Here is a 9404-nt window from a genome sequence, read left to right as displayed (position 1 = left end):
TTATTACAAGTTTTGTTATTTCTCTGCCCCATATATCCTTGTGCTTCACCTTCTTTATATAAGATTTCTGAGAACCTCTCTTTACCCTTCTTCTCTTTGACCGTGCCCTTGACCGACGGATTTCTATCTTCACCGCCGAACCTACAGAGGGTCCTCTTTTACCTTCTGGTCTCTTCCTTTCTCCTTCATGCATGCGTGTGGCGGTGTCTGACTTGCCCAGTGATCACCTTTTTCTTCTACCCAGATTATTCCCGCTCATTTAAATGTCTGGACTGGACTTGGGCTTCTTTGTTTAATGGGCTATAGTGTTGTTTATGGGTTATTCGTCTTTGGGCTCGGCTTATATGATGGCGTAATTCCGCGACAGATTCAAACGGCAAATCCAAGGTTTGTTAAAACCCTAAAAGCAAGAGACAAAACATACTGCTTCTGTTTTCTTTCTTGATCATGCGCCACACAGGCCACCCACACAAACAAATAAAACCTAATTTATTTATGTAAGGATGTTTTTTTTTCTTACTTCCTGGTCACGATAGACCAAAAAAGGAATATGTGCACTTCCCTTTTTATTTGACCAAGTGAAATAATTAACCCAATTCACTCATTAATTATCGTGCACAAAAACAAAAAAGCATTCCAGGGGTTTCACGAACAGAGGCTACAAATCGAAAATATTGCCGCTCTCGTCTCCGTGCACCGGTGTATGTAACGAACCTTCGGCTCTGATACCACTTGTTAGGTATTAAACAGAGTCGATACGCAGCGGAAACACAAACACACACGCACAAACGAAAGCAATAAATAAGAAACACGAGATTTTACGTGGTTCGGTCAACGCGACCTACGTTCACGGGCTGCAACTAGGGTATTTTATTAAGCACGATACAAAGATTACAATACATGGCTAGGTATATATATAGATAACAATTAGGTTTAGTAGAGTATGGACCAAGAAAACTCCAAATGGGCCATCCACCATAATTAAACGGGCCACCCCTTTTATCTTCTAATTGTCAACCAACGAACCCGACCCAAAGGCCTTCACTAATCCTAACATTTCATAGTTAACGGGTCCATACAAGTCGAGTATGTTTGACTGAACGAAGATGTATTTATAAAGACAAAACAAGTTGAGTATGTTTGATTGAACAACTAATGTATTTATAAAAATAATTAGTTCATTTATTATCTATGTGAATTATGGTAAGAAAGTAGAATCTACGTGAGGTGTTATAGTGAATTGGTAATTGTCATTATACGTGAGGTGTTATAGTGAATTGCAAATTGTCATTAGGTTTATTTTAGAAAAACGAAATGCCACTCAAAGTATAAATATAACATTTTTTTAACTTACGTTGTTATTGTATATTGAGTAGGAACATACACAAGTTTCTTAAATATATTTTATGTTTATATTAGTTATCAGCCTTCATCAGATGAGAAATCAAAGTTTATTATGTATCGAGATTATTTTGAAGAAAAGTAAAACGAGAACTGGTAAATTAAAAGTGAAACAACTAGAACAACGGGTTAAGAAGTTAAAAAGTGATACCTTTATTTTTAAGAACCCTAAACAATATATGAATTTTAGCATTTTAATTTTTCAACCTGTGTAACACACGAGTTTTTAACCTAGTTTCTAATATGGCGGCTTGTAATGCATTACAACTCACATTGATTTAAACAACTTACTATATTTTTAAATAATTGAATTTTGTAGCATTTAAAGGTTTTAAAGCTGAAATATACATTCATGGACCGCTCATCTATAACTTTGTTTTTTTTATCTGAATTTTGTGTAATATGTATTTATCATTTATCTTACATAAGATAGATATAAGGTAAGTGGCATTTTAACTTATTAAGCAATGATCTTAATAAGTTGGTTGTGGCTCAATGGTAGAGCACTCACTTTACAAGTGAGAGATAGGGGGATCAAACCTCACTACCACCAACTTATATGGGAGATATGAGGGATGACCCTGGCTTGCCAGGGTTCGAGTCCTGATCTCACCTGGTTTTACCGGCTCCTCGCTGTCTTGCCGTTTGGCGGGCGTGGGGGTTGGGTTTTATCCGGTGAATACCTCAACAGGTGGACCGCTAGGGGCTCCGTCCGCCCGGACTAATGGCCGGCTCGGACTACCTTTAGCCAATAGGGGCCGCGTACGGGGTACCCGGCGTTACTTAGTTGGCCGTTCAAAAGAAAAGCAATGATCTTAAGTAGGCGGCGCATCAATGACTACCGAAAAGAAAAAAAGAAAAAAAGAAAAAAAAAAGGAAAAATTATGACCAAAATTGTTTAAAGTGATTTTATTTCAAAATCTCATAATAATCATCTTTCATTTTGTAATAGATTTTCATATATCATATGAAGATCTTTGTTTTTAATTTGAATTAAATAATGCTTTAATTATGCTTTCTTTAGGTAAGTCAATCTCATTTAAATTGTTTGATATACGTGCATGGATGCCTTGGGATAACATCTAAAGGGTATGGTACTCTATAACTTCATATAGATTTCTTAGTTTCATTCGCTCATGAATTATCAAATGTAATTACTAATTACAGCAAGTTATGCAAAACTCACAAAGGCGAATCTTATAATTTTGACCACATATTGCAGTATTACACTGCATTCATGAGTTTTTTATTTAAAAGATTGGAAAAGAAAAGATAAGATAAGAACATTTTTCTTTTTTAATTATTTAGTTTTTTCTTTCGATCTAACTCAAAAATGTAATTAACACTTTATTTTTTTTTCTTTTATTTTATTTTAACTCGAGAATTCCTTTTAAGTATATAATTTATTTTTCTTTCTTCCCCTACCCAATCTTATTATTTCTTTTCTATGTATTTTAATACTGAGAATGCAGGGTTTGTGTAATACTATAAGCAAGTAACAAAACAAAAGTCATAACTTTGTTAGTATTTGAGAAACACATAGAACAAGGGGCAGAAAAGTCACCATTATCAGTTGTACTAGAATAAATCAAAGAAACTAAGTAGTCTTATTAAGGTTGACTTGGAGCTTATGTGCTGATCACTTGGAGCTTATGACTTGTGTTTTTTCCCTTAAAATTGTGACTCATGCAGTTATGGTCAACATATGCATCTCAGGAGTCGATCAACAACTAAGATGCCAAATATGTTTAGCTGGTATGCTTGAAATGATCCTCAGCACATGTTCGTGTTCGTTGATGTTCATTTTTTGATAAGCTAAACGAACATAGACGAAAATAATATAACTATAAACAAACATATATGAACAATTGTAAACGAACTCAAACATAAATGAAGAATATTGAATTAATCTCTATGAATATGTAAAGTACAAATATTTATTTTCTGTTAATATGTAAATGAACATAAATGAACAAACATATATGAACGAATGTTCATAAACAGACGTAGCATGGTGTTCATATTCGCCCGTTCAATTACATGTAACAAAAAGATATTGTTCGTGTTCGTTAGTTTATTTATAAACAAACATCCCGTCGAACAGTTCACGAATAGTTCACCAAACGTTCGATTCGTTTACATGTCTAATAATGAACGGGGATGCATTTAAGTGTACCACACGAGACAAATTAATCGAATGCAAGTCCATGAAGAGAGACTTTATGAAGGATTACTTGGAGGAGAAACCCTCATTTTCTTCTTCTAATACTGGTTGCATGCAGTTGTGGTTAGTTGTATGATGTAGGTTTTTTGTTCTTGCTTTTCATCTATTCTATGTTGTCATGTATTTTTATTTATTCACAAAATTGTTTTTGGTGGTTACTTTGCATTTTGCAAGTGCATGAAGTTGAAATTAAAAAAAAAAAAAACAATATTTCGTTTGTGGTATAATCAAATCCGTTAACTTAAATAATTAATTTTGTTTAGTTATATCTTATGTTTACAAAGGGTTATCATTTTCGCTATTAAGAAGTTTAAATGACACGAGTTTATCATTTTCACTATTAAGAAGTTTAAATGACACGAACCCGAATGTTCGAAATTGTTAAAAATGATTGAATAACAAAAATCATGTGTAATTGTAGTTGATGCTCTACTATTGCTATACTCCTTTGCTTGCTGACTTTGTTACATCAAATGAACATTCCTTACAAACAATAATAAAATTATGATCAACCTAAATAACGAACGGATAAATATTTTCATACAAACAAAAAAATCGTTGCAGAAATAACAAACAGACTAAGAGCATTCTCATCCAACCCCTCATGTTATGTGATGGGTGTTTTTATAATTTAGAGAGTGATTTATGGTGTTGTGAGTGGAGAGTATTTATATTTTAGAAAACATGGTGACTTTTCTGTATATTTGAAAAGCTACTGTTCATCCCTTATAATTTTTTAATATATTTTGAAAGTGTTTGTGAGTGAAGAAAAGAGAAATAGTAATGATAAATGTATAAATAATTATTATTTAATTGAAAGAGAGAGAGAGAGAAAATATAATATGTTTTAATGTATTTGAACTTAGGATAGACGGTTGGATGTGAATGGTCTAACATGTATGTCTTAAATCAATACAAACTTCTACACCAAAATTTATATTAAAATCAACTTACGTAATTAGCCATATTTTTCAATGAAAAAAGATTTAATAAATGTTAAAAATTAAAATACAAAATAAGAATATAAGTATAAAAATATGAAACAAATATACATAATAACAATAATAATAATAAAAATTTAAAAACTTCGTTTTTATATATGATTGTAAAGCTTTCGTTAATAAAATTTTAAAACAAATATAACTTCTTTTATAATTGATAACAATATAAACTCATTAAGAAATTAAAATTTTAATTTACATAAGCCCAAATAAAATAAAATGAATATAAAAAAAACAATATTAAAACCCCGATTCAAGTTATATATTCACAAAAATATAAAAAATAAAATCTAAATAAACTCGCGAAGCACGCGGGCTAAAAGCTAGTGTATATGTATAGAGTTAAGTTATCATACAATAATCTTTATCATACAAAATCGTACGCGAATTGATTAAGCGTTGATTTTAAAATCACGCGGTGGCAAATTGATAAATAACTTAAATCTGTTTTCACGATCTAATTCAACGAGCAAGCGTAATTCAGTCAGATTTATAGAAAATAGAGATAAAGTGTGTTATCCCAACCAATTTCACAAACCTGCATATTTTTATTAGGTTCAACAAAAATCCAAATTTGAACCAAAATTGATCAATATTTCCCTTTGTGTATGCTAGCTAAGCATTAAACGCTATTAGGTTTTGTAAAATCTGTTGGAAAATTTCAACAAATCCAAATTGCTCATTAAATTACGATTTTTGCTGCAAAAGGGCATACCATACGCTCATTACGCTCATATTTTGAGGATGCCATAAGAGAAATGGAAATGGGTGGGGTGAAATAAGCTAGTGAAACCTTCTCTCTCTGTCACGTCTGCGCCACATCAGCTTTCACATACCCGTTTCACATCCACATTTTTCACTGGAAATGCCCTGTGTGAAACAGAGTATGTGAAACCTCAATTATTTTATTATTATTTTTTTAATCTTTTGTTTTCTATATTAACTAATAAAAATTTAATTGATTAATAAAAATTACAATATATTCAGACTAATAAACATAAATAAAACATTACAAGAAACGTTACAATAGTTTTAAAATAAAAGCATCAATAAAAGTTACATAAATAAACTACTGATTACTTGAACGAATGTGAATACATTCGATCAAGTCCGCCGTTAATGCGTCATGAATCTCTCGGCTTCGAATTTCTTGACGGTTTCTTCGTTTTTTGTCTTCGTTGATTTCTTCGTACATAGGCGTAGGCGCATCCTCATTTGGGCTATGTTGACAAATCGCTAACCCGTTGTCCTCTAAAATCATATTATGAAGAATAACCCAAGCGTACATAATGTTCCTCATTTTCACTTGAGAAAAACACTTGGATGGACGATCCACAATGTGCCACTTAGACTTAAACACCCCGAATGCTCATTCAATATCCTTTCTTGCCGCGTCATGAGCTTTTTTGTACGTTTGTCATTTAACGCCGATGGGTTGTGAAAGCGACTTGACAATTGTCGAGTAATCCGGATATATTCCATCGGCAAGGTAATACCCACGCTTGTAAAGCGTCCCTCTAAGCTCAAAAGAGGAGTCCGGGCCCGTCTCATTGATCCAATCGTCAAATACGGGAGATTGATCAAGTACATTTATGTCGTTGTTTGAGCCTGCAACACCAAAAAATGCATGCCAAAACCATAAGTCTTGGGACGCCACCGCTTCTAGAATAATACTAGGATATGGATGATCACCTCGTGCAAACTGACCATGCCACGCATGTAGGACAATTTTTTCAATCCCAATGCGTGCAATCGATGCTACCAAGCATGCCGACAAAACCGTGTTTTTCGGCATGCTTCGCCTGTAACTGTTCAACCTCACTAGCCGTAGGCTTACGTAAATATCTACTACGATACAACAAAACAATAGCTTTAGAGAATTTGTAGACACATGACCTGATGTGTCGACCCGACATCTTCAAATATTCGTCGAACATATCACTAGCAGTTCCATACGCCATATAACGAATCGCGGCGGTACACTTTTGCAAGGTGGAGAAACCGACTCGACCTCTAGCATCAACCCGTTGGGTAAACCAAGGAACTTCTCGTTCGATGTCGTGTAATATTCTTAAAAACAACTCACGACTCATTCGAAAACGGGTTTTAAACTCTGAGGCCGTGTAAACACACGGGGTGTTAAAATAGTCGTTTCCTAGTGCTTCGTGCGCAGCCGCTCGGTCACGGTTTAAACATTCACGTCGGGTTTCATGTCGTATTGACGAACCCGAGTCTTCTTGCTGTTGCCATCACTCATTACACCCCGTTGCGAAAGCACGAAACATATAATTTTTTTCTTCGCTCGAAGACGAAGAGGAATAAGATGATGATGACATTTTAAAAAAAATAATAGGGAATTTTTATAGACTATAGAGAGGAAAAGAGTAGTTTTGTGTGTTTGTTTCAATAAAATGAGAAGGTATTTATCGATAAAAAAAGGAAATGGAAAAAGTTTTTTTTTATTTAATAGCCAACGGCTATTTTTTAAAAATATTACCGTTAAATTAGGGCCCACATGCACGGTTTGTGTCTTCACCAACGTTAAAGTAGTCGCGGTGGTATGGTCGCGCCCCCTTCACGGAGGAAGGGGGTGGTGTTTCACGGTTCACGGCGCCAAAACCCCTCTCACGGCGCACCCGTGAGGGGGTATTTCTACTGCTCTAAAACAAACATGAGAAAATCTTTATTATTATAATTAGAAAAAATGCACAAATGTTCCCTGTGGTATGACTAACTTATTTGGACTAAGTTTGTAGATATTAAATTACGGAGACCAAATTTGGAAAACGGCCAAACTGCAGGGACAATTTGTGTAATTTCTCTCATAACTGAATTTAATTTACCGGGACCTGTCGAGCTCTTTGACGCTCTTCTCTGAGTTTCTGCTCAGCTGCCTGCAGACAGTGAAATAAGCCTCGTATTTGTTAAAAAAACATCAATGAGAATAAAGCTCGCACGAGAACCATGTATTTGTAAACGAACAGAATGAACACAAATCGGGTCGTGTTTGTGTTCGTTGTTTAACTTTGACCGATCAAACACAAACAATTAGCGAACGAGTTTTTCTTGTTCATGTTCGGTCATTCAGAAAACCAGAGATAAATTTACATTAATACTAGGTGGTGCACGGGAACCCCCCAAGTTTCAAAACTATAGTGTAAAACTATATATAAAATCTGAAGTGCACCCCATTAGGCTGAGGGTAGTGCGGGTTGAGCGGGGGGCGCGGCCGCCTACGTGGCTCGCGAACACCGCTACACCCCTCAGGTGGTTGGGGGCGCGGTTGACCGGCGTGGCTGTGACCGCGAGGGAAAAGTAGCCGTTGGGCTGTTTGGGTTTTCAAAAAAATAGCCAATGGCTATTTTTAACTCCTTTTTTTTAATAAATAACACATAATAAATAACTACCCCATTTTATAACAATAACACACCATTCTCACTACATTTCTCTCTAATAATTTAAGAATCTATCAAGTTACAAACCATGTCGGGTTGGAGCAACATCAACGACACTCAATTTCCCGAGGAATGTAACTACATGGATGACGATTCATTTCAAGAGTTCATTGGGATGTCACAACCCGATTTTTCGGTCTCGGAAACACAATCGGAGCCGGCAAAACGTTCCCACAAAGAGAAGGGGAAGAAAATCGGCGAAGCAGATGGTTCTTCGGCACCTGATAAGCGGAAGTCTACTCCATGGTCTAAAAAAGAGAAGCTTGTGTTGGCGAAAGCTTGGATTGAATTATCCCAAGATCGGAACGCGGGTAAATTATTTCGTGAATTTTATTGTTTAATATATCTTTTAAGTTTTGTGTGTACTTTTTACATTTTTTGTTATTTATTTTGTAGCCGACTTTCAAAAAGCTCGAGTTTTTTGGGTAAAGGTTCGGGAATGTTTTTATGAACAAGAGGGGAGTAGGGCTCGTACCGATAATATGATATCGGGTCGGTAGACCGATACTCGTAAATATGTAGGATTGTTTACCAACATACATAACCGCAATGCTAACCGAATGCGGCCGAGTGGGTCTGATGATCTCGCGGTTTACCGATTCACTTGTGATGAATGGAAACAAGAGGTGTTGCGGAGGTATGGGGTGGTGAAGACGTTTGACGATGGCTACTTGTGGGAGGTTTTAAGAAAGTGCTCGAAATGGATTGAACTATGTGCGGAGGACATGGGCGATGGGGCAAAACGTACAAAAACTAGTGCATCCGGCACATACGTCTCTTAGAGAGGGTCGGAGAATCAAATTGACTTCGACCTAAACTTGTCCGAAGGTCATTTGAAAGACCAAGGTTGTAGCCGCCCTCCAGGTAGGGATCGTGGGAAAAAAACGGTTGTTGATGGCGACTATAAAAAAGAAATTAAGGAATTGTCAAGTGGCCTCCACTCGATTGGTGAAGCTCGACACAAAAAGAAACCGTTTCAAGAGTTTGGCTTTTCTAGCCAAAGACTTTAGCCACCTACCGCCATACGACCAAGCGCTAATGGAGGAAGAAAAAGAACGTATTCGGAAGGAATTGGCAACACAAAAATAAACGCGCTATTTATATGTATTTTTTTATTTTCCTTTTTATTTTATTTTTTATTTTCATTTTTATTTATGTTTTAATAAAGTATTTTAATTTATATTTCTGTATATAACAAAAAAAATAATATATAAAAAAAATCAATCAAGCCCCTGACCAAGCCCCTGATCACCTGGATCACTACACCCTCTGGGTCTTGGTTGAGAGGCTTGATCCCGTGCCACATCAACGCCTACGTGGCGC

The 9404-nt window shown here is 35.6% G+C and overlaps 1 protein-coding gene across 1 annotated transcript; it reads right to left on the bottom strand.

The window, feature by feature from the left end:
* Window positions 1–6043: 6043 nt before the first annotated feature.
* Window positions 6044–6719, bottom strand: LOC143563945 (uncharacterized). Its single transcript, XM_077051361.1, has 2 exons — window positions 6389–6719; window positions 6044–6234 (listed from the first exon to the last, which is right to left on the bottom strand). The coding sequence occupies exons 1-2, from the start codon at window positions 6717–6719 to the stop codon at window positions 6044–6046; spliced, it is 522 nt and encodes a 173-aa protein (XP_076907476.1).
* Between the last annotated feature and the right edge of the window lie 2685 nt (window positions 6720–9404).

This window comes from Bidens hawaiensis, unplaced genomic scaffold, assembly GCF_021521415.1.
Source record: "Bidens hawaiensis isolate Kalapana, Puna unplaced genomic scaffold, B.hawaiensis_p1.1 tig00021672_1, whole genome shotgun sequence".
Taxonomy (NCBI): domain Eukaryota; kingdom Viridiplantae; phylum Streptophyta; class Magnoliopsida; order Asterales; family Asteraceae; genus Bidens; species Bidens hawaiensis.
This window is presented reverse-complemented; position numbering and strand designations above follow the sequence as displayed.

What these genes read in the sequence shown, in the direction of transcription:
- LOC143563945 (XM_077051361.1), bottom strand. Translation starts at nt 6,719, where the DNA reads ATGAGTCGTGAGTTGTTTTTAAGAATATTACACGACATCGAACGAGAA. An exon ending in CGGTTTTGTCGGCATGCTTG is followed by an intron (nt 6,235 to 6,388) that starts GTAGCATCGATT and finishes TTGGTGTTGCAG; the next exon opens with GCTCAAACAACGACATAAAT.